Consider the following 27927-nt stretch of genomic DNA (forward strand, 5'->3'; position numbering starts at 1 on the left):
TCTGCACTGTGAAGCCGACGTGCTTACTACTGGACTACCGGGCCGCCCCAGATACGGGATGCGACATTTAATTCCCATTTAAAAAGTCCATTCCGTATTTTACAGGATGGGGGAGGCAACTTGATTATCAAGTGATGACCTCCTTGCCATTCCGCTAAGTTCCTTATCAGGGGGTGTCGGGGTTTCATATTCTGCAACACACTGCACTTAATGGGATTGAGGGCAATAAGTGAGATGCGACTGCGAGAGCGCTGGCTGATGAGGGAGGATAGCGAGCTAATCTAAAGAGAGAGGAGGAAAATTGCAAGAATAGTAGCATGGGGGCTCAATGGCGGACCGTGGGCAGGCGGTGAGAGGCGGGGGCTGCTCACTGCTCCACCCTGGGGAACCGGCGCGCACTCTCTCTCTCTCAGCCTCGCACCAACACAGCAGCTCCTAATCACACGAGCGCCGTGACGCAGGAACTACACTACTGACACGTTACGTTCTCACAACCACTGTTTGGACAGTTGTTCATTGGTGTGGTGATGACAGCCTGGGAGGGGGGGGCGGGGGGTGTGGGGGGAAGCAGATGTGAAGTGCGATGGCTCACATGATGACTCACAACCTGAGAAAGAGAACGGAGGAGGAGGCGGGGGCTGCCAAATAATTCCTTCTTATGACTGCGGCTTCAGTCGAGCGCTTGTAAAAAAATAAAATAAAAAAAAAAGCGAAAAGCTCCAGAGAGCTTCCACGGTGACCCGCTGTCACTCCGCATACGGCCTGCGCATCCTCAGGGGCATGAAATCACCTCTACTGTCAAGCCAGGATGCGGAGGGTCATTGTTCATCAAGGGGGAACATTGGGAAATACTGACACCTCGTGGCAAAAAGGTGAAGTACAATAACAGACAATGAGGATTGTTTTTTTTTTGTGTTTGTTTTTTGTTTTTTAATTTAAAAAAAAATCAAGAGGCGGCACAGTGGATGAAACAATCGAGGGCTTAGGCTTTAGTTGCTTCTTGGTAGGTTCTCACCGAGAACTTGAAGCCGCGATTATGAAGGCGGTCAATGAGACTGGTATTGTAGAAGGCGCTTCCTGGTGTGTACACTCCTCCCCTGTTGAGTGGAGAGGTGCCAAAGATTGGAAAGAACATTTTTTTTTTCGTTTTTTTATGTGACGGAGACATTACTGACCTCCTGGGTAGGGAGTGCTTTTCTTTCAGCAATGTTACTGCTGCCTGTACCATTGCAATCACCGTGGCCACGTAACCAGGCTCTAATTTAAAAGAATTTAAAAAATATATATATATTATTAAAACAACAGTGACTGTTGAAAAATCAGACGTGTATCCAATCAGCTTTAGTTTGAGTTTGAAATAGCTACAAAGTCAAAATTCAATGTAGGCATACTGGGTGGGTTATGCGCTATTTTAGTCAAGTCAACTCAAGACACATTCATTTCTCTCACTCTTTTTCGTTAAAAAATCGTTTCTATCGTTGACAAGCGGCGGCAACGGAAGGCCACAAGAGTAGAGTACCAAACGCCTTACCTGCTCCCATGACCTCGGTGCAGATCTTGGCATTGGGCGGCCCCTTGGAGGGGTCTGCAGCCTCGGCGTAGCCCTCGCCGAAAAATGTCATGTTGAAGCACGTGTCTTCAATCTGGTCAGTGAGAGCTCAGCATGAGAGATGGACTCAAAGCAACTCAACTCGATCGGTTTTAGAAGCCGCCTTCAAACTTTGGGCTTTTTCTGAATAGCGACCGATTTTTCTTTGCTAGCTTTCATTTTTTTTAACAGACCTCGATGGTGGAAGCACACAGATCAGTATCGCCACTCCGATAAACTTTGATATAATCGACATATGGATATATTCAATTCTTACCTGTTTAATTGTTGGACCAGCTTTACTGAACAAGCCAAAGGAAAAAAACCTTGGGAACTTTGGAAAAGACAAGACAGCAAACGTCAACATAAAGTAACGTTCGCAAATGTTGAGTGGAAAGGCCTTGAAGGAATGATGTGCGTGTACCATGGTGAGAAGTTTTCTGCCCAGGCTGAATCTGACCATGATCCCGAAGAGCAGTCCACCACAAAAGAGCTTGGCAACTGAGCAGAGACCTCCGACCCCAACGTATGCATAATACTGGATCTGGGGGGGTGGGGGGGGGATTGGAAGAAAGTCAAATAGGCTGATGCTGGACAGATAGTGTCCTCTAAAACGTTTCCATTTATCAATATGTGCTCCTTATTTGCGCCAAATTATTGATAAGAAGGAAATTTTGTAGTTTCCGTCCTTCTGGCTCAGCAGGTGGTATATTAAGATATTTTGTGATGTTTTCTTTAATCAGTGTATATCTTCTCTGTGAAAAACTGCTTTGAGATGATTGCATGACTTGGTGACTTGCTTGCCTAAGCAATTTCAGAGATGGACTCTGGAGCCTGCCTTGACGACTTCAGAGATAAACTATTGAGCCTGCTTTGACGACTTCATAGTCTGCTTTGTTTGAATTGTCAAAACTTGATTGTGATCAATGCCACCTGGTTACAAAACAAACAGTGTGGCGTAGGGAGGGATGAGAATGGCCACTCACCCCTCCCGATGCACACACTTTAGAGGATAAAAGGAGGGGAGCGATGCGCCTCAGCAGAGTCCGCTGCGGGTTAACGTACGAACGCCCAGCTCGTATTGAAGCTCACTCTGCTGAGGGTGTTGGCTCTCCACCCTAATGGCATACGGTAAGAGTTCTTTAGCTTCATACAACTTGTTTGAACTGTGTTATCATTTCTGTGTGGGACCAATAAAGTGCCTATTGTTGGTAGCCAGAAGTGTCTTGTCGTTATTTCTGAGTGCCTATCTCCGACGATCCTTTATAAAACTTGATATTCATTCAAATTGAGGATCAGAAGTGTTTCAAAACAGCAGGCATCAAGAACAAAATGACGGGAAAGATTCACCCCCCCCCCCCCCACACACACACAGTTCGATATACACCAACACAGACAAAACTCCATCATATAAACATAAATAGCATTCAAAATGGCTGCACGTTACAGCCCCCAAATGGTCGGATTAGAATTGACGCCAATACTTACGGGTGAGCGAGATTCCTCCTGGTAAAGGAAACGCTGCGTTCTCTTGACCACCGAGGGGTCCGAACCCATAAAAGGAATGGCGTACTGCATGATCTCTCTGCTAAAAAACACAAAACCTCTGGACGCGCACACACACGCGCGCCAGATCAGACCACTCATTTACATCAACATGGCGCTATCGTGTCTTAAGCTCTAAATCCAGTGGTCCTTTATTACCTTACCTCGGGCGAACTTTAGTTCCTACCACAGGTAGCGGCTTGTGGCCAAACTTTCTCCTCAGCTGGCGAAGGGCGCCACTGTCGGCGAAGCCGTGCACGGCCGAGCGCCATGTGGCGTCGTGTCCGCAGGACCCCTGCAAGGGTTACGACGCTCATCAGAGCTATTCAGCTTTCGCGCGTTACATCGCAGCCTTGGTAGGAGCGCCCCTTCCACCAGCGCGGACGGCAAAATTCAAAATTGTTGAAACCCCTTTAACGCACATAGTCCTGCATCTATGTCTATTAGCGCTTTTAGCTCCCCAAAATGGTCGTATCTTGTTGTGCGGTCGGATGTATTATTAGACAAGCGTGTAAACCAAACTTGGCTTTGTAATCACATATGGCACTGAAAACAATGATAAAATAAATGCTTGAAAACGAGCAAGAATGTGACGTCGGTTACCTCAGGCCCACTGCTTATGGTTAGGAAGCTCTCCACTGCGGTCAGCGTCCCTAAAATCATGAGAGGACACAATGATTTATATTATATTGACTATAAGGGTCTGTTTCATATCATCGGATTAATACATTTGCATCCATGATCCCAACTGCTGTATTTTTCCGACTATAAGTCACGCTTGTTTTCACGGTTTGGCTGGTCCTGCGACTTGTATATTCTTCCCAAGTTGTTTGCCTTACTTCTTTTTGCACTCACAAGACTTCCAAGGATCCACTGTACCAATCTGGTCATTAAAACAAGTCTAACCTTTAAAGTGGCTCTGAGTATAGAGAATTCCCAGGTCTGCAGGTATGGAGTCAAAACCGCAGCTGCCAATTACGTACACTCCTCTGTCCATGGCCTTTGTGTGGTACTCAAGCTGGATGTGCTCCAGGAACTGCCGAGACAAAAAACGTTTTTTTTAAGGCACAGTAGCATTTTGTGGTTTGCTTCTCAGCATTCACATAATGAGACAAAACTAGACCTGTGGCTCTCCGCAGATGTCAATGTAGTGAGCTCCATTTTCCACGCATGCGGCGACCACCGGCTCGCCATAAAACCTGTACTGGAACAATGAGTAGACAACATGGTTCGTTTTGATTCAATCATGAATGACAGCAGCATTCAATACTTACTGGACCAACACAGTTGAGGATAACTACAGCCTGTTGGCACATTTTGGCCAGAGATTCTTTGCTGGATACATCTGCTGCAATGATGTCAATGTCTGTGCTCAACTCGGGCATTGCTGAAAAATAAAGACAATTTCATTAGCGTGGCGTGAACACCCATGACAAAACAACGGATCGGAAAATGAATGGATGGATGACACTAAAGTAACAGTATTTTGGCGAAACACCTCTGACTAAATGCATACCCACCTAGCCTGTCTGCGGCTTGCTTTAGCATCCCCTTCAGACGCTGTCCGCTTCTCCCGGCCACGGCCCATGTTAGACGGTTGTCTCGAGTACTTTCTGCGGCGTAACGGGCTACTTCTTCAACAACGAACTTGCCGGTAAAGCCCGAAGCACCAAAAACTACGATGTGGTAAGGTCTGCTGGATGTCACTGCCTCCATTGTGTGCTCGTGCAAAGTCTCTCCGGGTACCATTACTTCCGGTTCTCACTCCGGTCGGCTCTTTACTTACAATTTAAAAATCATTTTTTTGTTTTGTTTTGAACCACAGAGGGTAGTGGTTGTCTTTATCTGTTGTTTTCGTCACTGACGAATTTGCGCTGCCATTTAAACATATTCGTGACGCTTTAAGGACCGCACCTTCGAGGTGCAGACGACTTGAATACGTGAGCACGTCTGAACACTGCGCCATGTTGGATGTGTCAGATCGTCCATATAAGTAATGCAAGTCAATGGACTAAATTTCATCAAGCAGCAACCTAATAAGTGGACAGTTAGTGTTGTCAGCTGTTAAACGCTGATTAACCTGGGAAACACTATCACTTTGGGATCATTTATATGCACGTTTTTGGAATGTGAGAGGAAGCCGGAGTACCCGGAGAAAACCCACGCAGGCACAGGGAGAACATGCAAACTCCACAGGGAGGCCGGAGCTGCAATCGAACCTCAGTACCTCTGCACTGTGAGGTTGACGCTCTTACGACTCGACCACCGGGCAGATTACTAAACATATTATTATAGAAACCTTCTTTTCTCAAGAAAAAACACCTAAAAAATTATCACATTAAAAGTTCCATACATTGCGATGTATTTTTCACAACACTTTCTTCCTGAGAAAGTTTGTCTAATATGCCTGATGCAGATATGCAGCCCTGTGTTCAAGAATAAAAACAGAACAATAAAATGGATTTAAAATAAGCATGAGCAATTTCTTAAAAAACACAAAACATCAATCCAAAAAATATAGCTGCAATCATGGAACAAACACAGACACGAGTGACTGGAACAAAGGACTAAACTGATACAAATGAGGGAAATAATGACGTTCAAGTGAAAGTTGCAAGAACCCTTCTGAGGTAAAGATTTGGTCTAGGATACACGATCCACACAAGCAAAAGACTACTCTCGAAACATTTCCCAACTTGCCATTTCTCTGAAGATTGAAACTCAATATTCCCAGTCGTTACAAGCTCAAAATGTTCCTCTGCCTGTGACTTGAAAGCCAAACTGCTTCGGACTTCACATGATGGCTCTTATGTCCCCTGAGGCAGCCAATGTCCAAAACCTCGGAAGAAACTCTGCACGTTCGTCACGTAGAAGTCGACGTTGCGAGTGAAGTCGGTGCAAATGTTGGACGACGTGTCCACCAAGGAGCAGTAGAGCGCGGTCCCGCCTATGCTGATCACCACGGTAATCAGACACAGCAGGACCAGGATCAAGCAGGAGTCTCCGCCCACCTCGTCTGCATTGGAGACACGTGACAAGTTTGTTTTGCTTTTTCCTCTGCTTTTATTTGTGATATCAAGTCCAGTATTGATTGAGTATGGAAAAACGGCTTGGTTACGTTCCGCTGCAATTCAATCACTCAAAACACAGCTCTTGGAATGAAACGGTTCAGAATCCAACCTGGATCGATGCCGTCTTCCGGTTCACTGAAGCGGACTTTGCGTTTGGCGTTCATCTTGTTGTCTGTGTTGCTCGGGGGCGGCAGTCCATCCAGGGATGCTCTCCTCCTCTTCAGAATGGAGACCAGACCATCAGGGGACAGACTCTATAAATTTGGAAGCACAAGCAAAATAATGGATCTTGCATTGCAACATAACCGGACGCGTTTGCCCGCCAGCAGACAAACTCACGGCAGTTGGAAAAGGGCAATTGTCTAAATAATTGTTACTGTTAACATTTGATTCATTCGTCATCCCCAAATTGTGTATTACGTGTGGTTACAAACTTTTAGCCAGCAGAGGGCAGTAACAGTGACTTACAAACTTTTAGCCAGCAGAGGGCAGTAACAGTGACTTACAAACTTTTAGCCAGCAGAGGGCAGTAGCGGTGACTTTTAGCAGGCCTTTGACAATCAACATCAACAACAACAAAAACCCCGTTGCTGATGCAGCCTGCAGCATACTCCCGTTTTGAAAGGTTGCTCTTTGTATGAGGACCTTGTGTTCTTCCCCCGGCCCCGCCCGGCCAAAAATCTCCACCGCATAACAACACCGCGTTCAGCCCGAAGGGCTCATTAGAAACAGTCGATTTCCTCCCTGCCCTGCAGACAAGACATGATGTCTTGGCCCCAGCTCAGGAACACGGCACACTCCCCATGCATGCGTCTCGTGAAAAGAAATTGAGGATGATGTCATTCAGGGAGCAAACGCTGGGAGTGTCGCAACAAGTGCCACGTGGTTTGCCAAAATGACATCTAATTGCACGCGCGAGTCAAGGAACAGTGAGGAGAACAGGAAGGTGAGCTGGTTTCCCTACCCCGTCGACATGGCAAAGTTTGGCCAGGTCCGTGTCTGACGCCTGCGGGACTCCTGCTGGCCACTCCACCTTCACCTCATCCTCTTCCTCCTCTTCCTGCTTCACTTCCTCGTTGGCCTCGTCGCATCCGGTCGCATGTTCAGGCTGCTTAGGAGGACCCGACTTGGACTTCATTCTTCCCGCTTCTTCTACATCTTCCTTTGCTGGTTCAGGGTTGCATGCTGCCAATGCAGAAAATAACAAACAAAAAAATCAACATTAGAGCGACAACCGGGCCTATTGTTGAATGCACGTTAGGGATCCATTTGCAAGCAAACCAATAATAAACAAAGAAAGCATGTCAAAGGTATGTGTATCATTATTTACAAAGAAAAATTGCAGATTCGGAGTAAGACGTAAACAAAACTTGAGTCGGTGGCACGCATAAGAACGAGGCCATTCTGACAAGGAAAATGGCTATTCCGACAAATAGTGATTGTTTGTGCTTTTCATATCTCACCTTTAGACGCACGATAGCCCAATTCCATCTCTTCATGATCTGCCGTGAATCGACAAACGTTCACTCGGCCTCAAAGGAAACGTATCGATCGTGAAGAAATTCTCAAATTTCTCACGTGGATCATAATAATACTTTGCAATCGTTTTTCAAAAATTGTCGAAGGTCTGACGTGTTATTTGCTCTGTAATGCTTTCCAATCGTAGATAGCTGATGGCATTTTCATGACAGTGACGTAGTTCTTTTGCCAACGGCGACAGATTTGGATTTACCTTTTCCCCGATGGGGCGTCTCTTTCTTGCTTTGTCTTCCTACGTCTATTCGTGTTATATTCTCACCAAGGGATGGCCTTTCGGTCCAAAGAGGGGAAAACCCAGAAACAGAAAAGGTGAATCAACGCGGGCTGACGTCCCAGAAATGTGAATTGTAGCAATGGCATTGTGACTCGGCACTTGAAAGATACGTAAATGGCATCGGGGAGATTTGATATTGAAACAAAATCCGAGCCGGTGCTGCGTTTAGGTGGTGCCGCAATACAGGCCGTGCAATGACTCACTTGAGGTGTGTCCCGCAGATGTGCCTCAGCGTCTCGATGTGTTTCCGACCGATGTTGTCGGTTTCAGCAGGCAAGCCCTTCTCGGCGTCCTTCTCCTTGGAGCGGCTCTCTGCCAGCACAGACAAACATTTGTACCCTTTCGCACAAAGTCGCCAGTGGGAAAGCGAGTGCTTGCAGTACCCCAGTTCTCCTGCAGGACAGTGAGGTTGAAGAGCACACGTTCATGGTAGAGCTTCTCTAGCTGGAGAAGCTGGATGGCTAACTGGTCTGGTGACATCAGCGGTTAAAGTTTGTTTTTTTTTCTTCTTGTTTTGACTCCGGATGTGGAGATGGGATTGGGCTGCTGTTAAATGCAGAGCCGGATCTATTGTGGGGAGAGAGACGGCTTGCTTGACTGGCTTTTAAGCGCATTTCAAAAAGTTTTTTTTTTTTTTCTGTATGCGGCCCCTCAAACGAAAACATTTGGACACCCCTGGTGTGAGGTATGAGACAAGATATGGGGAAACGCCCACTCGCCCGGACAGATGAGCCGAGCTGGAATAGCTTGGATGTGGAATGTACTAATCCGAGCGTGACTTTACTGACTTTGCTTTGCAGGGCTGAGACTCGATCAAGCATGAACTTAAAATCCGTTTAAAGAACAGAAACAAAAAAAAAAAGGACCTTCTCATATGGTTGCAAGAAACCAGAGGCGTGGCCTAACTATAACCAAGAATGTAAATTTTTTCCCCGCCTTTCAAAGTCGTTGCACACTGCTGTGTATTCTCTAGAAAGGATACAGTCCTCTTGGAGTGAGCAGGCTTCTGCGATCTGCAAAGAAAAACATGTTGAACGTGCAGCAAGACAACCATTTTTTTTTTTAAAATGACGTTTTACCCTTGAGATATTCTAAAAAAAACAACAACGACGACATTTAGCCTTCATGACTGAGCACAGCGGATCTTGTCAAATTAAGCTGCCCGGCCGCAAGACGATTGGATATGAAATGCACGGCAGTCCTTCAAAGAGATGACGCTGACACGCTGACATGTGAAAGTGGCATCGACAGATATTCAAATATTTGAATACCACAAGTGTTGCTCAAAAGCGATGATATGTTTAACGAGGTGTAACCTTTCAAAAAGCAGCCCCCCCTGACAGCAAACCTCAATTAAAACGGCCATTTTCACTCCAAGCTGCGATTACTGTCGTCTTGTTTTTTTTAGAGTTTTATGATGGTCCTCTTCTTGGATTTTTGTATTGGGCTGTCACAGATGGGGAATTCATTCTGATAGGGATTGAAGTACATTTAGCAAATTAAGCAAAGCATTTTTTTTGTAAACAGTTATTTTCCATATCTGATCTATTGGCTGATTTACTGCCAGGTCGCGATTGTTTTGCTCAACAAAAACACATTTCGCCATTCAACTCCACCTGAAACACCAGTGTACTGTACGCCATGTCACCAGCAGCTTGTTTGGTCTCTCTTTGTAAAAGCATTTGCTCCCAAATGATTAGAGAAGGGGGGCGGGGGGGAAACTTGGCCTCTTTCCACACAAACACCCACCTGGTGGAGCGAGTGTGGCAGTAGTGTGTAGTCAGTGTTTTCTCCAAGAGACCGTAGAGAGGCCAGTAGCTCTGGGCTGAGGCTCGACGCTCCATATCTGGAGATACTTCCTGGAAACATGCCAGAGGGGGGGAAAAAAAAAAAAAAAAAAGAAACAAACAAAAAAAAAAGAAACAAAAACACCTATGAGACTCACCTGTTCTTACTCATGTCCGATTAATTACGCGAATCCTTGCATGTTTTTTCCCTTCGGAAGCTTTTGGCAACTGCCGGGAAAAGAAACTGCGGCGATGACGCGGCGACGTCATCCGTGATGTCAGAGAGTGCGCGGCCGCGCACGACGGTTGTGTCTGAGCCAAACGCGCCCCTCGTGAAAAGTGTCACAAAGTGACGATGCGCAATGAGGCACAATGATGAATGCTGAACTTGAGTTGTGAGGCCAGATTAGCATGTCTAGTACATATAGACGTATCGATATCTACATAAGGGCGGCCCGGTAGTCCAGTGGTTAGCACGTCGGCTTCACAGTGCAGAGGTACCGGGTTCGATTCCAGCTCCGGCCTCCCTGTGTGGAGTTTGCATGTTCTCCCCTGGCCTGCGTGGGTTTTCTCCGGGTGCTCCGGTTTCCTCCCACATTCCAAAAATATGCATGGCAGGCTGATTGAAAACTCTAAATTGTTCCGAGGTGTGAGTGTGAGCATGGGTGAGATCAAGCGGTTAGGAAGATGAATGAATGAATGAATGAATGATATCTACATATTCATCTTCCGAAGATCTTCCGAGCCGCTTGATCCTCACTAGGGTCGCGGGGGGTGCTGGAGCCTATCCCAGCTGACTTCGGGCAGTAGGCGGGGGACACCCTGAATCGGTTGCCAGCCAATCGCAGGGCACACAGAAATGAACAACCATTCGCACTCACACTCACACCTAGGGACAATTTAGAGCATCCAATCAGCCTGCCACGCATGTTTTTGGAATGTGGGAGGAAACCGGAGCACCCGGAGAAAACCCACGCAGGGCCGGGGAGAACATGCAAACTCCACACAGGGAGGCCGGAGCTGGAATCGAACCCGGTACCTCTGCACTGTGAAGCCAACGTGCTAACCACTGGCCTACCGGGCCGCGATATCTACATATAGATCTATATATATATATAGATATAGATAGATAGATATATTGACGACATATATACATATTTAGAGAGAGAGCAATGACTTTGAAAGCCAAATTGTATGACACAGCGCTTACGTAACACACCGTAGCTTAGCACCTCCAGCTGTTTGGTACATTATAGGCAGACGCCCAAAGAGTCTTTTTCCGCGGCTCATCCCGCTCAACTTAATGCTTCGGTTGCCCGCTGCGCCCTCAACGAGGGCAGCGTGATGATGACGACGCTTCTCGCGGGAAGGTCTTTGCATCGCGTCTATCCGATGCTTCGTTTGAGTCGTGCGTGAATGAGAAAGTCTTTCTCGGCGCCCTGCGCGTGGGACTATTTGTATGTGCGTATTGTTACCTATGTCATCCTCCTGGTGAGTTGCGGTATCGTCGGGACCTTTCGGCGGCCCGGTGTTCTTGTTACCCATGGCCTCGGTCGCTCCGGCCAGCTTTTCTTCGCTCGTCGTCGTCGTCGGTTCCGAGTGACGTGTGAGAAGCTATCGGCGTTGGTCCTTTCTTCTAGGCTTTACTCAAGAGCTTGGAGGAAGAAGCCGTTGTTCCCAGCCAGCTGTCGAGAGACATTAAAAAAACTCAAATGAAGAACGTTTGCCTTTGGCACATCGAGAAATTGAAGATTGCATCTTTGCAATTGACATTGTGAAATGCCACCGACGGCACAGACTCAAATTTTGTGTCCCAAAACCAAAGCGGGGCTGCTCACTGAGGCGGAGAGAGTCCCCTTTCTTGAATGGCTCCCGGGAATTAAATTGTCGAGCGCGCGTTCGATGCTACACATGAATCACTCGCCGACTTTCTCTGACCTGGATTAAAGAACGACACCGTGAATAGGAATGACGAAGGCTTTCGTAATGACAATATGTCGTCACTTTTTTTTTTTTTTAACTTGGAAAACATGGACGGCGATTTATCTTTCCATCAGCTGCTTTCCAGTCATAATCTGCGAGATTTTACAATCGCATATAATCAACACACCACGTCGATGTCAAATCGAAGCCGTAGATGGGTCGAGATGTCAGCGATTTATTTTGACCTCTGATACGCGTAAAGCAGTCATAGGACCTTGAAAGGAGACGTTATAAAAGTTTCTCCAAAGTCATAGTGTTAAAGGTCTCTGACATCATTACATCAAAATACACAAAGGATAACTGCTTGCGTAACACTTCACACCCACTTCTTCTGCTTCGGTTTTTTTTGGGGGGGGGGCTGGTTTCGTGCACCTGAAATTAACTCTCGAGCGACGAGCTGAATTGCTTTATAGCTCGAAATGCTCATGGAAACATCTCGCCTCAGGTGACATTCATACAGTATCTGCATGTACGTAATAGCAAAATAATATTTTCGGGAAGATGCACGTTTCCAATTTAAATGTTTGATCCAATAGACCAGAAAAGGAAAGGGGATTCCTTGCCTTTCATATTAAAGGCCTTTTTTTGACGTTACAAAGATTAACATTCACTAAGATGATCGGGATAATGATGGTGGCGAGCAGTTATTTTGAAATTTAAACCGTCATTTTCCAAGAGGGCATCTTTTCAACCCCCCCTTGCCTTAACAACCAGGGAGCGTCCGTTGCCTAATCACCTGCGCCCATCTGTCGGGGCCTCCGCCCCATGGGAAGCAAATCGCAAGGCCTGCTGCCACCTTGCACGCTAAAAGCTTGTCAACACCACCGTTTCCACTTCCTGTCTCTTAGCATTAGCGGACAACGGATGGGTCGGAGCTGACGTGGAGCAGATGAATGATATTGTGACGTTTCCAGCCTGCGCTGGAACAGGATTTAGTTGACATTGGAGCACTGTAAATGTTGCAAAAGGGAATGTTGCAAAAGGGAACGCCGGGAGCGACGAACGACAAATTCAGGAGCGAGACAAAAATCCTGTGCGCATTCCTTCCACGTTGCCTTATTAGTCAAATTTGAAAAAATAGGAATATAATAACCTAAATTAAGGGCGGCCCGGTAGACCAGTGGTTAGCACGTCGGCTTCACAGTGCAGAGGTACCGGGTTCGATTCCAGCTCCGGCCTCCCTGTGTGGAATTTGCATGTTCTCCCCGGGCCTGCGTGGGTTTTCTCCGGGTGCTCCGGTTTCCTCCCACATTCCAAAAATATGCATGGCAGGCTGATTGAACACACTAAATTGTCCCTCGGTGTGAGTGTGAGCGCGGATGTCCCCCGCCTACTGCCCGGAGACAGCTGGGATAGGCTCCAGCACCCCCCGCGACCCTCGTGAGGATCAAGCGGTACGGAAAATGAATGAATGAATGAATAACCTAAATTAACCAATTTAAGAGGAAAAGATTCCAAAGATATCAGATTTGAGGGAATCAAGGCAGCACGGGCCGGATTAAAGAACTGTGAGGGCCCCGTGCAGCCCGCGGGCCACACTTTACGCACCGCTGCCTTCAAGTTGTAAAGGTCTAAATATGCCTATTGACATCATTTTTGCAATTTTGATGCATCCAAAGTTTGCACTACACATATAAATTGTGCAACTTTCAAGTCGAAATCGTTTTTAATTGTGGTTAAAAGGAGATCATTCAGCCGACTGCAGTCAAATCGCTGCAAAGATAAGACTCTTCTGTTCTCCATCGTTCCCCTTCTGTAGCGTGACATCCCTCCACTGAATCCCAAAACGCGTTCTATCTTATATAACTTAATGACACATCTGGGCAAGATGAAGACTACTCACCGCTGCAAGAAGTGGGAAGGAGCGCGTGCGCATATTCTCCGGGAAAGGAAGCACACGACGACACGGGCGTCTTCGCTTGTTTTTTTTTTTTTTTGGATGCAGGTGCACATCAGGCTTGTCGTCACGCGCCTCCGAGTCTCCTGACACGCTCGTCTTGTTTATTCCTCCATCCGGGGACTCTGCTCCCTCGTCTCATGACCACGCGCCGGTCTTCCCTTCACGCCATTGGTTTTTTTTTTGCTTTATTAATTTATTTATTCGTTTTATTTTTAGTCGCACGTGTGTCCGATGCTGCCATCTGCTGGAAGAGACGCGGACTCGCAGCGCGTGTCAGAGGTTACGTAAATAAAAAAAAATCATTTATTGCAAGCAGGAATCTGAAAATTCTCTAAATCCAAGAGCTCGGCATCAAACGTTGACGATGGAGTACTTTTCTAGGCATAAGATTCAAAAGAGTAACAATTTTATTTCGATGTGGTTCAGCACCAAAATGCAAATACAGTACGTAGTCATGAAGGATTTTCCTTGACACTGTTGTCCATTCAATGAAAAACGTTGTATCAAGCTCATCCATCCCCCCCCCCCACCCCCCTCCCCATCACATAGGGACAGAAATTCATTTCGGCTCAAGCGAGTGTGTTGAAGTGTTTTTTTCTCTCTCTAAATAAGGCCTCCACTGACGATAATAAGTTATATCATTAAAAAAAACAACAACTAATTCCCAAATGTGCTGAAATTAGAAGTAAGTGCATTAAAAGATCCTTTTGGGTTTTTTTTTTTTTTTTTTTTTTACAGGCAAATTCGACATGATAGTATCTGACAATAAAAACAAACATTAAGGTGGCATGTATTTCATCCATTGGTGATTTGTGTAGTTAACTTACATGTAGTGTGTACACGAGTTTAACCACCGTGTTCTCTGGGTGTTAAATGAAGCGCAGTTCCATTGTGAGACTTTCCTGTGAGGGGGTGGGGGGGCATCCACCAAAGGAGCCGCTGGCTTCTCATCGCCACGCAATCTTCCGATCACCTCTCCTCAAGGTCCCCCAGGAGCTCCAGAGAACTCGCCGCGAAACTCCGCCAAAGCTTGCCTGCGGGACGGCGTAAGCGAGTGACAACGGCAAATCTCAATTGTGACCTCCCTGGAGAAAATGCTCTCAACTCACCGTTTGAACTCTGCGCGTTGTGCACCTGCGCGAGATTCTATCCGACCTGCTCCAGATCTTTGCTCAATTTGCGGGACTGGACTGTGACGTCTCTGATCGCCCGCCTGAGCTCCAAACAGCGTCGCTTGCTGCCGCTGAAGCGGGCGAGTCGCTGAAGATACAATTTCCAGTTGCACACATCAACTCTTTGAAGACGGCTTTCATTTTCATCTTTTCTGGTAGCTTTATGAAAACAATTATTGCCCCCCCCCCCTCTTTGACTCCATCATTGGCACTTAAGAACCATGTGTGTGTGTTTGAGTATGTAAGTAGGTCAGGAAGTCTGACCCACTCCAACACACACACACACTTTACACTTGAGAACAGCACCCCCGCCCCCCCTCCCGCCCCTTTACACTCTCCCTCTCCAATAAAGACAGCAGACGTGGCCCACTGGGGACTGAAACCATCTCTCTAATGTCTCTGAGTCACTCAACTAAACTAATCAAGCTGATTCTTGTCCAAGGTGGCTCTTATTTTTTCACATAATGTCCACAATGACATCTCACTCCTTTGCCCACAACGTGTTGAGCTAGTTCAATTCTTTGTCCTTTGCTGCCCCACCCCAGCCTCCTCCCCATCCCACATGTGCTCATTAAAATTGCATCAAGAAGCAACGTTTGTGCGGTGGAGGCAGGGAACGGTTCTCAAGGGGGGGCAGACGGCTCGTCATGGGGACATAACGTCACCCTTTGCAGCAGATTGTGCTTCGGAGCACATGTTGACTCTCAATGCAAGGTGGCCATCTTTTATTGAATATTTACGCATGCAAGTCCCACTTGGATTTATTTTTTGGGGGGGGGGCACTGCAAAATGGGATTTTGTGATGTTGAAATGATCTGTCAAAATACCGCCTATTCCGTGTTTCCTTTCGAAGTAGTTTGTTTCCCCGGGTGGGGGCTTTAATACGAATGTTTTGGTTGGCCTTTGTGTCCAAAATAAGACTCGGCTACAAAATATCGGTGGGGAGTGGGGGCGATTCAAAAATATTCATCGATTTGTTGTGCGAGGCGATTCCTGGTTACCTTTTTTCTGCACCGCTTGCGCGTTGTCAATGCGGTATACTTTGACGTCGTAGTCCTCTGGGATCCCTTGATCCGCCCGGCCAGATTGCAGACCGCTAGACGATTGTCTTGCGGCCAGGGGGGCGTCGCTGGAAACATGACGCGGGTGAGCGCCTGAAAACAGAAAGTCATCCCGTGTCAGAAATACGCTGCACTCTTTTCATTCTTCTCTGCCAATTTTTGAAACCTGTCAATGCACAAAATCATTTTGGAACCCCGCCCTCACCCATAACCCAATGCAATGTCCAGAAGCTTTTGTTTTCTCTTTGATTTTTCACGAATCACTTTTTTAAGCGATCTTCGCACTGTTTCTTCTCTCTCAACCAAGTCCGACCCCGATTTTGCATTTGAACTTCCGTTGCCGAGTGAAGCGTTCAGGTCATGTATTAATGATACGCCTCCTGGCACGGCGGCGCTTCCCGTGCCGCTAAGTGTACATCATGTGACCGCATTCCGCAGACATGTCATCTCCGATTCATGTCACCGCACGGAAGGGCGGAAAGGCTTTTCTTTGAATTCGTATCAAACGCGGGCGGTTAGCAAAACGGTTAGCACGTCGGCCTGGCAGTGCGAAGGTGCGCCGTTGGATTCCGGCTCTGGCACGAGTGGGTTTGCTCCGAGTAGTTAACTTGGCGGGCTAACGGAAGACTCAATCAGTTGTTCGATTCCGGCTCTGGCACGAGTGGGTTTGCTCCGGGTAGTTAACTTGGCGGGCTAACGGAAGACTCAATCGGTTGTTCGATTCCGGCTCTGGCACGAGTGGGTTTGCTCCGGGTAGTTAACTCGGCGGGCTAACGGAAGACTCAATCGGTTGTTTGATTCCGGCTCTGGCACGAGTGGGTTTGCTCCGGGTAGTTAACTTGGCGGGCTAATGGAAGACTCAATCGGTTGTTCGATTCCGGCTCTGGCACGAGTGGGTTTGCTCCGGGTAGTTAACTCGGCGGGTTAACGGAAGACTCAATCGGTTGTTCTATTCCGGCTCTGGCACGAGTGGGTTTGCTCCGGGTAGTTAACTCGGCGGGCTAACGGAAGACTCAATCGGTTGTTCGTCCCGTGTCCTACCTGCGTGGCCTCTCCGCTGAGATGATCTGCCCCCGTGAGCCTCTCTGAGAAGGGAGCCGCTCCCGTCGCTTACGGAATCTCCGTTGGATGCGCAGCTGGCTGCGGCTTCGCCGTCCCTCACCAAGCTATCGTAGCCGCTGCTCATCGTACTGCGCCTGTTTGAGAAATACAGCGACGTTTTCCCCATGGCCGGCGGCAAATCGCCACTGAGCACACTGGTGGTGTCGCTCGCGTGTCCGCTCATGTGAGGCGGCGTCCGCGGCGAGGTGACTTGGCTGTAGGGAGAAGGGAAGCACCCCGTCGGGTCCGCCCGCTCGGGTCTTTCTTTCAGGAAGTCTGAAACGCGGCCGTTGGCGAATCCCTGAATGGCGGATTTTGCGGATGAGCGCGCCGAGCTTTGACTGGGCGTCCGGCTGATGGAGCGGAAGGAGGCCGGAGGGGAAGAGGAGACCCATGAGGAAGTCCTCTCAAAGTTGACGGTTTTGCCGTCCGGGGAAAGGCTGGCGCTGCGGTTGATGGCCTGCTGCGGGCCTTTACGGGGGAGACTCAGGTTCTTGATGCTGGGGGCGGACAGGCGCCGCACTTTGGGACAGGCTAGCTTGAGTTTCCCTACAGCAGACAGCTTTGAATGCGCGGGCCTGGGGTGAGTTTCCGTTTCGGAAGGGACGCGACTGTGACCGTGGCTCGCCTGGCGAGTCTTCCTGGAGGTTTTGCTGGCTCTCGGTATTGTACAATCGCCTTTGCGAGCACCTTTGCCGGAGCAGTCGGAACCTTTCTTGTAGCTCCCCCCCCTGTCAAAAGATGGCAAGTTGCACGCGTTCCTCCCGAGGGATTTGCCGGTCAACGGATCCCTTTCGGCTGGAAAAAGACTGCCGCTCTCCTCCAAGGGTGACATCACCCTCCCGGCGGTGTGATCGTGTTTCATCCCGACCTTTGAGCTCTCAAACGATAATCCGACACCCCTTCCCAGCGGTCTCCCGGCCTCCCGCTTGTAGTCCGTTTCATATTTCAGCGGAGGGCTATAGCGGAGGTTGCGGCCCGCCGGGGAAGACGGCTCGCCCCGCCTCCTCTCTAGGGTTGCCCCGGGGCTGCACGGAGTGGATGATGTCAACCCCCTCGGGTCCCTCCATCCGTCGGCTGCCACGTGACGGTTGGCGTTTAGCCAGCTTCGAGGTAGACTACCCGTATTCAAGGACTCGGCGCTTGTTTCCAGGCAACCCAAAGTAGCGCCGGCGACCCGACTCTTCCCAACACGCGGGCGAGCCGAGTCATCCCCCAGCAGGGCCTTTGGAGGGTCGGCGGAGTAAACTCGCTCCCAGTCTCCGTGGTGGCTTTTGTCTATATTTCGGATCCCCTCGTCAGACGTTTTGCTTTCTGCACTGTCTTGACGGAAAGATCCACGTTCCAAGACTGCCGCGTCCCGGGAAATGCGACCGCCGCTCGGGTTACAGATCTTGCCTGAGGCGGACGGCGGGCATTTGGCTGCCGTCCCCGTTGTTCGTCTTTCTTCCGTGTCATCCGAACGGCACCGTTCATCCGCATTTACCGGCATGGGGTTTATAAACGAAGGAAGCGATCTTTCCCTTCTTGAAGGATAGGTTCCTTTTCCAGTCGCCGCACCTCCCGGTCGAACAAAAGCGCCGTGGGCGGCATCGGCGTGACTTGCTGCCGCAGGGTCCTCCTCCGTTATATTGCCGATGATCCGGATGGGTTGCGCTCCGGCAGAACCTTGCGGGCGCGCTGTTGACCGGGTGGTGTCTTTGATACAAATGACGTTGCCTCCCGTCCTGCCGCCGTCGAGCGCGCCGATGGTCACCTCCTCCACCATCGAGAAGACGAGTTCATCCTGACCTCTGAAATCCAGCGGCTGTTGTACGGTAACGGTGATGGTCGCCGTCATTTCCTTCGCATCCTTTTGGAGGTCCTTCGCCGCCACGTCCGTAAACGGGGAACCGCTCTGTAAATGTTTTGAAGGGCTGCGGGGAGGAGAAGGCGGAGATGCGGGTAAACTCTTTCCGACCGGCGAAGTCCTATTGTCCGCTTTGAACCAGTCTGCGGCTTCTTGACTGTCCCGCCTCCCCGTGGGCTGAATGCAAGCGTCGGTAGCACCACGGAGCGTGTCGGCGGACTGAATCGCTCCGGTTTTGGGGAACTGATAGCGACGAGCCGCGGTCCGATTGAGAGTTTGATTGGGCGGTTCCTCGCTGGAACTGGTTGCGCTGCACTCCTCGCAATCGTAAAGACCAGAGTCCTCTCTCTGGAAATGCTCCGCGCCAAAGGCACCATCCGTTTGTTTTTCCCGACCCGACGTCTGACCGAAGCCGAGCCCTGGCTTCAACGTCTGCGGCGGCGGCGTTTCTGCGGTAGCCTGCTTGCCCGTCTCTTTGTTGGAAGGTGACTTTTGCGCGGCGTTGTTCGCGGGAGGGCCTCGGGAGAACGCCTTCAACAAATCCGTCGTTTCCTCTCCGTCGATGCAGCCCAAGCGCTCCTGAAGCTCGGCAAACGTGTCGCATTTCAGACAGTCCCTCTCCGGCTTCTTCATTTCAGCTTTCGGCATTTCGGTCTGCCCTTGAGCCTCGTCTTTCTCGTTCTCCCCGCGGAGTTTGGGAATTTTCAGCAGCTCTTGGAGTAAAGCGGTGAACTCCGGGTCGTCCGTGTCGGCCTTGTACGGATGTAAGGAGGGTATGATGGGCACGAACTCCGGTTTTGCTAATTTGGGGGGAGCTCTCGGCCGGATGGATCCATCGGAGTCTATCTGGATGACGGTATCGCAGGACCGCTCGCTACCGGAGCCTTCATCCAGCTCCCCGCGGAGCCGAAAACGTTGCACGTCGACGTCGACCTCGTCCGTGGAGTGGAACGCTCGCAGGGAAAAAGACGGGGGGCCTCTTTTTTGTCGAGTCAAACTCCTGCCACCGGGTGAGCAAGAGCCGGATTGCTGCGGAATAAAGATACATTTGTACGGCAGCTGAGGAATGACTCGTTAATCGTTTCCGTGCGCTACCTTGGTCCTCTTCTGCGTCCTGCGGATGCGAGAGGCCAGCTGGATGACGGAGGTGGTTTCGTGGAGCTGCGCCAGCGAATTGGCAACCTGAGCAACCACTGCGGTGTGGCAGTTGGCGTGACTCAAGGACTCGCGGAGGAGCATGGTTAATTTACTGCCCCTGCGCAGACACACACGCGCAACAAAATATCACGTCGGACGCATTTCCTCAGCGATTCCTTGCCCACGTGGATCTGTAACGCAGTGGATCATCTCGACTGTAACAAAAACTGTTTCACTTGCTTACTTTTTGGGGATGGTTTTATGTCCGCTCAGTAGCGACAAAACAACGGGGCCCAGGTCTGAATGCGGAAGTTTATTTCGGATGTATCCGACCCCGCCCCTCATGCCGCCGCAGACGTCAATCAGGGTCAACTTGGTTGGGCCCCGTGCACCTAAAACAGAAACCCGACGTCAACTTGGAAAACACGAGCGCTATATTAAATTCCTTCATTCATCTTCCGAGCCGCTTGATCCTCACTAGGGTGGCGGGGGGTGCTGGAGCCTATCCCAGCTGTCTCCGGGCAGTAGGCGGGGGACACCCTGAATCGGTTGCCAGCCAATCGCAGGGCACACAGAGACGAACAACCATCCGCACTCACACTCACACTTAGGGACAATTTAGAGTGTTCAATCAGCCTGCCACGCATGTTTTTGGAATGCGGGAGGAAACCGGAGCACCCGGAGAAAACCCACGCAGGCCCAGGGAGAACATGCAAACTCCACACAGGGAGGCCGGAGCTGGAATCGAACCCGGTACCTCTGCACTGTGAAGCCGACGTGCTAACCACTGGACTACCGGGCCGCCGCGCTATATTAAATGTTCAAGTGAAATAAATAATAATGCAAACGGAGCATATTTCGTTTGCCCGCCACACGTTGCCGCGATGAGGATGAATATTTGATTCCGAACCTTTCCCAACGGCGCCGCTTTCTTGCGTGCGAGGGGGTTGCACGTGCAGAGTGAAGAACATGATGGAGCTGTGCGACAAGAAGGTGGTGAAGTCATTGTGCCGGCGCGCCGCTATGGCCACATCCAGGAGGGAGGCGGCGCGCTCGGCGCTCGGAGCTTTCACCCGATTGTGGTTCCGCAGCTGGAAAGCAAGTCGGGGCAAAGAAAAGCACCAGAAATGATGACAAGTTCTCGATCCAACGCTTCATTTGTGAAAAGAAGAGTTGTCCAACGTCGTCTCTTTCTACCTGTATGCCGTGGACGGGGTCCTCCTGCAGCCGAATGTGAGCCCTCGGGCTGTCCTGCACGCCGCCTAAAGGAGGGACGACCTCCCCCAGGAGATCTCTCAGCGTGTCCTCCTCCCCGCAGCAGAGTTCCACCGCAGATACGGACACGGTCAGATCCGTCCAGGTCTTCTCCCGCCGCTTCTCGATGGCGCCGTACAGCCAGGAGATGGCGCACGGAATCAGCCCGAGCTTATGGACGCTCTCGGCATTGCCGAGCATGCTGGACCAGGAGCCTGCGGCGGACGACGGGATCGCGCAGGCATCACAACACCTTTACAACATGCTACTATGAGGGCAATGCATGATGGGAGTACTTGTTGTCTCAAAGTAACGGACAGTACGTGAGGAACCATTTGCCATTTTTTTTCCCCTGGACTCGTCCCCTACTGTACCTCAGCGTGCACTTTTGCCCGGCATCCGGCTCGTTTGGCTCGTTCCTCTCATCCAGACATTAATTGAATGAGTAGAAGACAATTGTGTTGTTTTTTTTTTTTTTTTTTGCCTGCTATTCCGTGGAGGAGATTGATAACCGCCGGCTGCGGGCCGCGTGTAGTCTGCGCCGGCCAACTAATTCATTTATGGAGAGTGGCTTCATGTGAAAAAGCAGCTCCAAGGAGACCCTGCCCTTACCCTGTGTGTGTGTGTGTGTGTGTGTGTGTGTGTGTGTGTGTGTGTGTGTGTGTGTGTGTGTTCAACAATATCTAATGCACGCACTCAGTGAGGCTAAGTGCAAGGGGGTCCATATCTTTAATAGCAACATTTTACAGACCGTTTTCTTTACAATCCCCAAAATACACTAAAAGGGTGCGTTTATGGGGGCTGCACGCTTGAATGGGGATTTTAAAAAAAAAAAAAAAAAAAAAAACATCCATGCGATCGACCGGTGGATTTTTCGGCGCAACGTCATTCCTGAAAGATGAATGGTTTTGTTGAAGAGGGGCGTTAAGCAGCAACGCTCGGCTGTCGTTATAGTGGAAAAAAGACAAATCCACAAAAAATTGTTTTTTGTGGATTTGCAAAGAGGGCGCAGGCAAAAATGGAGTGATAAAGGAAGGGATGGATGACAAGGGGAGTGGTGGGAATGGTCCTCGAGCGCGGATAAAAGCATCCCGACTCCTGTTTAAAATTTGAACCCGTGATGACTCACCCACATCGGCGCAGCCCATACCCAGCACGCATCCGTCGCTGCCGCTCAGCACGCAGCGGATGGCGTCCGTCAAAACGCCTGCGCACACCTCGGTCTGCTCGCGCGGACAGAAGACAAGCGGCATTTTAGGACTCTGGCGGCGCACGCCGGCTGCTCCGTCGATTCTCCCTCGGGGTCGAATCGGGGGAAGCAGAGCTCAGACAACCTTGACGCTATCATTGTCCGAGTCGCCAGATGGACAGAAAATCGAGAGTTTCGTGCGGGGGAAAAATATGACGCTTTGGCGGAAATAGTCCAAATGACACTTGAAGTGATATTTGGTGATGAGGAAGAAGCTCCAAACCTGACTGGAGTCTTGAGGATAGACGGCGTCATAATGGAAGGCCTTGAGAAGGTCCCTGCTGGAGGTCTTCTTAGCGCGCGGTGGACTTTGGCGCATGGGTTCTAATAAAATGGCTCTTTTCTTGGTCGGGTCGATGTGCAGAACCTGAGGTTGACCTTCGCTCGTCGCCGGGTTCACTCGCAACACCACTTTGACCTGGAAACAAAGAGAGACGGCCGATAGGAAGGAGAACAAACATTTTTTGGAGATGACAGTCGTTGTGCCGTTTTAACTTACAAAGCCAATTTTTGGCTAATGTGTCACTTTTCGGTCGTACGTCAACCAAAGAGTGACAAATAAAAAGCGAGCGTGTGATTTCGTTCGCGCAGACTGAGGATCGAAGCGTTCAATCACTCATCTCTAACGTGGCGGCGCAAGTTTCTCCGCACGTCCCGACTTTAATCACTTTAATCGTGCAGGCGGGTCTTAAATTGGGTCTGATCCTGAGCGGCGGCCATTTACGATGATTCGCAAGATCAGGCAACAGAAGGCGTCGCACACAAAGGACAATACGGAGAACGAAGGTTGAGGGATGCTCAACTGATGAGGGGCGGGGGGGGGGGGGGGGCGGGGGGGGGCGGGGGGCGCATTCAGTCGAGCGCGCCGCTCGGCATCGTGCCCGGATGACATCATCAATCATTGACTATTTTGCCGCATGATATTTCTTTCTTCCTCGTAATTTCGATAATGTATGCAGTTAAGTGTCCAGCGGAGCGTATTGAATCTGCAAATTTATGTAGAGTTCAATTATTCAAGAGACACTTTAACAACTCAGATATGTTTTTCGCTCTCGCACGCACGCAGAAAGAACCACATCTGAGCTGAGTGCTCATCAGGCTCGATGCGAGCAAATCTGTGTAATTCTAGACCCGGGGCCCCGAGAGTCAAGGGCGAGCGGGCCGTTCTTATTGATCTCGCCCGCATGAAGGATGGTGAAGGAGAAAAGTAAGATGGAGGCATCATGACGAAGAGGCGGCGTGATACAGGACCCCCTCCAAATTGACCGCAATGTCTTTAAAAATCCAATCCGGTCGCTGATAACCCGCGAACACGATATGCCCTTGGTGATTCGGAACGGCGCCGGAGCAAATGCACCGACATTGCCATTCGTCTTCACGCGCCAGTCGTTGCGCTTGGAAACCACGGCAACGGCCGCGAACGTAAACGCGGACTCCATCCCGAACCCGGTTGCCACATAGAAAGACCGACAACCGTTCACGCTGCCAAAAAATACGATAAAAAGTGACTGTCAACCGCCAAAACACGGCAAGCGATCCATCCATCTGCCGGTCCGTGTGCTTATTATTATTATTATTACCTTGCCAACGTTGGGCGAGTCTTTGGTTCTGATAGCAGCTTGGAGCAGGCAGGGGGGGACGGCAGGAGGGGTTTTCTGGATCAGGTCCCTGTAGCTGTCGGAGAGACGAGCGGAAGCGGCGTGGGAAAGCTGGCCTTTTCTCCTCGACGTCAGGTTGAGCTTCTCCGCCGCCCTGTAGGGAAAAGTCGGAAGTGTCATGGCGGCGGCGGCCGGCGGCGACGCTCCGGAGAGCACTGTTTGCAATGAGGGTGCTTCGGGGGGGGGGACGTTTACCTGGCCAAGAAGGACATGGCGGCGGAGTTTGCGATGCTCACCACTTTGGAGAGGTGAGGAAGCTTGGAGGCGGCGTGGACCACGTCGCTACATCTTAACACGGCATTGTCTGAGGCCTGCCGGAGAGAGAGAGCATCATTGCACTCAAGCGCCCCCCCCCCCCCCACTAATCGCGTCCGAGTGGGGCGCGGCGGGTTCAACGGACGCCATTAGTCACATGACGGCTGCCGAGTGTGCGACGAATCATTTGTAACGGCTACAAATGTGCGCCGTCGGACTGAAAGCGGAGCTCGCCAGATAAAATGACGCCGTACATTGAGCAAAGCGCGTCGGTCAATAGGTCAATAGGTCAAACAAATCCATTCGTTTCACTTTTTTTTTGGTTTTTCATCAGGGTTAGCTCTCACGTGGTCTCTTGATTGCTATATTCATTCATCTTACTAACCGCTTGATCCTCACTAGGGTGGCGAGGGGTGCTGGAGCCTATCCCAGCTGTCTTCGGGCAGTAGGCGGGGGACACCCTGAATCGATTGCCAGCCAATCGCAGGGCACACAGAAACGAACAACCATTCGCACTCACACTCACACCTAGGGACAATTTAGAGTGTTCAATCAGCCTGCCACGCATGTTTTTGGAATGTGGGAGGAAACCGGAGCACCCGGAGAAAACCCACGCAGGCCCGGGGAGAACATGCAAACTCCACACAGGGAGGCCGGAGCTGGAATCGAACCCGGTACCTCTGCACTGTGAAGCCGACGTGCTAACCACTGGACTACCGGGCCGCCCTTGATTGCTATATTTTCCATTCTTATTTCCTCTCCGCAGTGCCATTTCCTCGCTGCCATCTCATCTCGACACTCCGGAGCGTTCTCTCCTTTCACATTATTCCATCACATCGCTTCATAATATATTCTATTGATCTCTTCCTTCTACTCAACAGCTTTTTGGACTCTCTTTTATTTTTTCAGGAAATGCGCACACCGTTAGCGTGTCGCTGCCGAATTTCTTTGACGGGACCGTCGGGGGCCTTGCGTCAAGCGTGACTTCTATCAAGCTAATGCACACGTGTTGACCCTTTTAATAGGAGCGCCTCCGCTACTGATCACGAGAGCTTTTTGACCGGCTGCATTTTATGAGCAGGTTAAATCATGACCCAATTCCATTCCATTAGCAGAAGTACTTATGATAACGTCTCCATCTATAAAGGACGCGAGCAGGACCAATAAATCGTTGCTTTGCCGACTTTCGCTCATCCAGATGTACATTTATCCCCCCGAGCTCATTAAAAGGGGGCTCACGCGAGAGGCTGGATACTGATTAAGTGTTCAAGAAAAAGGCTTTTATGCTCACCTGATGATGGGGATAAAAAGCAACCCCATCAGGAGACGCGCGGCGCTGCTCCTCGACCGCACGCTCCGTATCCTGATTGGGGGGCTTGGCGAGCCTCCGCCTGAGGGTCTGCGGGGTTCTCTGAGGCGTTCTGGGGCTCCGAGGTGTCCTGGGACTTTGATTCAGGCCATGCGGTTGGGAGGCGGATCGGTCGCCGAGCGGCGCGGCAGTCCTGGCGCCGGGTAACTCATGACCTCCGTTGAGAGCCAAGTGCGCTGCCTCGCGTTTGAGCTGGCTCAGCATTGTGCCACAGGTGGCGCATTTACCCAGCTCCCTGCCCCGGTCTCTGGACTCTGGGCTGGACCGGCTGTGGACACGGAGGTTGTCTTGGAGGAATGCGCACAGGTCACTCGTGTCCTTTGGAGTTTGACAAAACGGGAAACCGTTATTCCTTCACGGTCTTAGTTTTCGCAGTAGTTGGCGGAATATGAATTCAGGAGCAAAGTCTGTCCCCTTTATAACCATTTCGGAAGCTGGCTATTTTGCCGCCTGCCGGCGACTGAAAATGACATCACGTTGCTGAAGGTCTCCAACTCCCCCCCCCCCCCCAAAAAAAAATAGGTCGACCGTGATTGGTCGCTTCTTGAACCCTTAGGCACTATGATGTCATTTTCGGTGGACGGCAAGTGGCACTGAGATGGATAAAAATTCATATTTCCTCAAAGCAACATGAATCACAATACCGTATTTACACCATCGGTGGCGCATACAAGCTAAGAATGATAAAAAAAAATATACTCAAATAATAATAATAATATAAATATATATAAAATTATATAAAAATAATAATAAAGAGGGCCTGCATTGTTATGAAAGGCTTTATCATGTTCATGCAGTTTATCCTTGAACTGATTCATTCCATTTTGTTCGAAATATATTTGAAAAATTGAGGGAGCCGAGAATGCTGCGGCCGCCACTGAATACAAAACACAGCGCCATCTGTAGTACGGCATTTTTCTTGGCCCCACTTGCCCCTGAATCAATGTGGACTGTAGTTGTTTTGCCAGTATGCAAAGACATCTCCAATCTATCATACTGTGATTACTTCAAGCGTACTTGACTGACTGCAGACCGAAGTCCGGACAATCATACTGACCTGACAGGAGAAGTGATGGTGCACAGAAAGACTGAGCGCTTGTTTCTTGAGAGCGACAAGGGTGGCCGAGCATCTTTCACAGCACGCATCTTTGCTCTCGGACCTCCCGAGACCGCGATTTTTGCGCAAGGTGTCGCTCAAGGACACGATGCGCTCTCCCACGGAACCAGGGAGAGTCCTATAGGACGGGACCGCCTCTGCTCTCGGGTGGTACATGTTCCGATGCGGGTCGCTCCCGAATCCCTTCGTGCACTCTGGAGCGGGGCGCTCGTCCGTACGAGAGACGCAATGGTCTCCTTTAATAGTTGCGCAAACTCGGGAGGACTCGCAGTGATGCTGCATGCACTTTAAGGTCCTGAGAAATAAAAACAATTATGAGAAGGATGTACGTGGGCTCGAGCGGGCGGCAAATTAGACAGCAATTGATGTGGACAACTGCAACCACACCCAAATGTTTTCTAACAGCGGAACAATTGCGGCCGCGTGTTTCAACTACAAACCGAGATATATTATTGAAGCGGAGGGAAAGGCATCAAATAATTTGTTTCGTCAGAAAATTGGACTTACCAAACGCGTTCCTCTCGTGGAGCCGGTAAATCGTTCTCTCCCTGCTGTCAGAAATGACATGTCAACTTGTTAATATTTAAAAAGAGATCCGAACAAAGACTGGATGCACTTTCGCGTGATTTCTCCACAGCTCGTTTGGTGAAACGCGACAATCTTGCTCCCATGGTGGTTTTGAAAGGGAATGAAGACGGACGGAGAAAAAGTGAGGAGGACACTGTCGGAGTCGGATAGGTGACGGGGACGGTGTCGGAGATGGAAAGAGCGCCCCGCGAAACACTCGTGGATTTCCTTGACGTGTCACTATTGAATAAGTCCTCAAGACGGCGCCAAAGAGCCACGTTTTAAGCCCTCCAAGGCCAAGCAACAGCGCTGATGACTTTGCATCACGAGTAACTCATTTGCATGGCTAACATCTGGGGGGGGGGGGGGGGGGGGGTAAGCGTAATCGTTGATGACTGGTTAGTATTGTTTGAGAGTATTGAACGAGATACATAATTGATGTACAGAAATA

The 27927-nt window shown here is 49.9% G+C and overlaps 3 protein-coding genes across 5 annotated transcripts; all 3 read right to left on the reverse strand.

The window, feature by feature from the left end:
* Positions 1-558: 558 nt before the first annotated feature.
* sccpdhb (saccharopine dehydrogenase b) lies at positions 559-4934 on the reverse strand. The gene is made up of 12 exons (XM_052053477.1): positions 4654-4934; positions 4408-4520; positions 4257-4337; positions 4040-4169; positions 3737-3786; positions 3298-3428; positions 3077-3194; positions 2013-2132; positions 1866-1922; positions 1532-1643; positions 1176-1257; positions 559-1097 (listed from the first exon to the last, which is right to left on the reverse strand). Exons 1-12 carry the CDS (start codon positions 4880-4882, stop codon positions 983-985), a joined length of 1338 nt encoding a protein of 445 aa, XP_051909437.1. The 5' UTR covers positions 4883-4934; the 3' UTR covers positions 559-982.
* Positions 4935-5495: 561 nt separating this feature from the next.
* On the reverse strand, positions 5496-13882 carry cnstb (consortin, connexin sorting protein b). Of its 3 annotated transcripts, XM_052053479.1 has the most exons (12): positions 13631-13882; positions 11643-11742; positions 11280-11489; positions 9767-9876; positions 9000-9030; positions 8401-8487; positions 8221-8329; positions 7937-8013; positions 7668-7706; positions 7169-7389; positions 6314-6458; positions 5496-6149 (listed from the first exon to the last, which is right to left on the reverse strand). In XM_052053479.1, exons 3-12 carry the CDS (start codon positions 11347-11349, stop codon positions 5941-5943), a joined length of 1098 nt encoding a protein of 365 aa, XP_051909439.1. In that variant the 5' UTR covers positions 11350-11489; positions 11643-11742; positions 13631-13882; the 3' UTR covers positions 5496-5940. The 3 variants fall into 3 exon arrangements, with proteins under 3 accessions (XP_051909439.1, XP_051909438.1, XP_051909440.1); XM_052053478.1 differs by lacking the exon at positions 11643-11742; XM_052053480.1 differs by lacking the exons at positions 7668-7706; positions 11643-11742 and having other exon boundaries at positions 13631-13881.
* A 505-nt stretch (positions 13883-14387) lies between these two features.
* kif26bb (kinesin family member 26Bb) lies at positions 14388-27842 on the reverse strand. The gene is given in 16 exon segments (XM_052053472.1): positions 14388-14721; positions 14797-14947; positions 15861-16013; positions 16962-19899; positions 19966-20125; positions 20252-20399; positions 20918-21098; positions 21205-21476; positions 22391-22484; positions 22734-22928; positions 24091-24262; positions 24364-24479; positions 25715-26110; positions 26850-27188; positions 27190-27204; positions 27417-27842. Coding segments are annotated over 16 exon segments (5445 nt in total). The 5' UTR covers positions 27477-27842; the 3' UTR covers positions 14388-14666.
* Positions 27843-27927: the final 85 nt, after the last annotated feature.

The sequence above is a fragment of the Hippocampus zosterae genome, chromosome 19 (genome assembly GCF_025434085.1).
Source record: "Hippocampus zosterae strain Florida chromosome 19, ASM2543408v3, whole genome shotgun sequence".
In the NCBI taxonomy this organism is placed as follows: Eukaryota; Metazoa; Chordata; class Actinopteri; order Syngnathiformes; family Syngnathidae; genus Hippocampus; species Hippocampus zosterae.

Coding starts and splice junctions, on each gene's coding strand:
- sccpdhb (XM_052053477.1), bottom strand. CDS start 4,882: ATGGTACCCGGAGAGACTTTGCACGAGCACACAATGGAGGCAGTGACA. Junction 4,170..4,256: donor ACATCTGCGGAGAGCCACAG/GTCTAGTTTTGT, acceptor TTGTCTCGGCAG/TTCCTGGAGCACATCCAGCT. Junction 1,098..1,175: donor AAGCACTCCCTACCCAGGAG/GTCAGTAATGTC, acceptor TCCACTCAACAG/GGGAGGAGTGTACACACCAG.
- cnstb (XM_052053478.1), bottom strand. CDS start 11,349: ATGGGTAACAAGAACACCGGGCCGCCGAAAGGTCCCGACGATACCGCA. Junction 8,014..8,220: donor ATCTGCGGGACACACCTCAA/GTGAGTCATTGC, acceptor TTGGACCGAAAG/GCCATCCCTTGGTGAGAATA. Junction 6,150..6,313: donor GGAAGACGGCATCGATCCAG/GTTGGATTCTGA, acceptor TCTCCAATGCAG/ACGAGGTGGGCGGAGACTCC.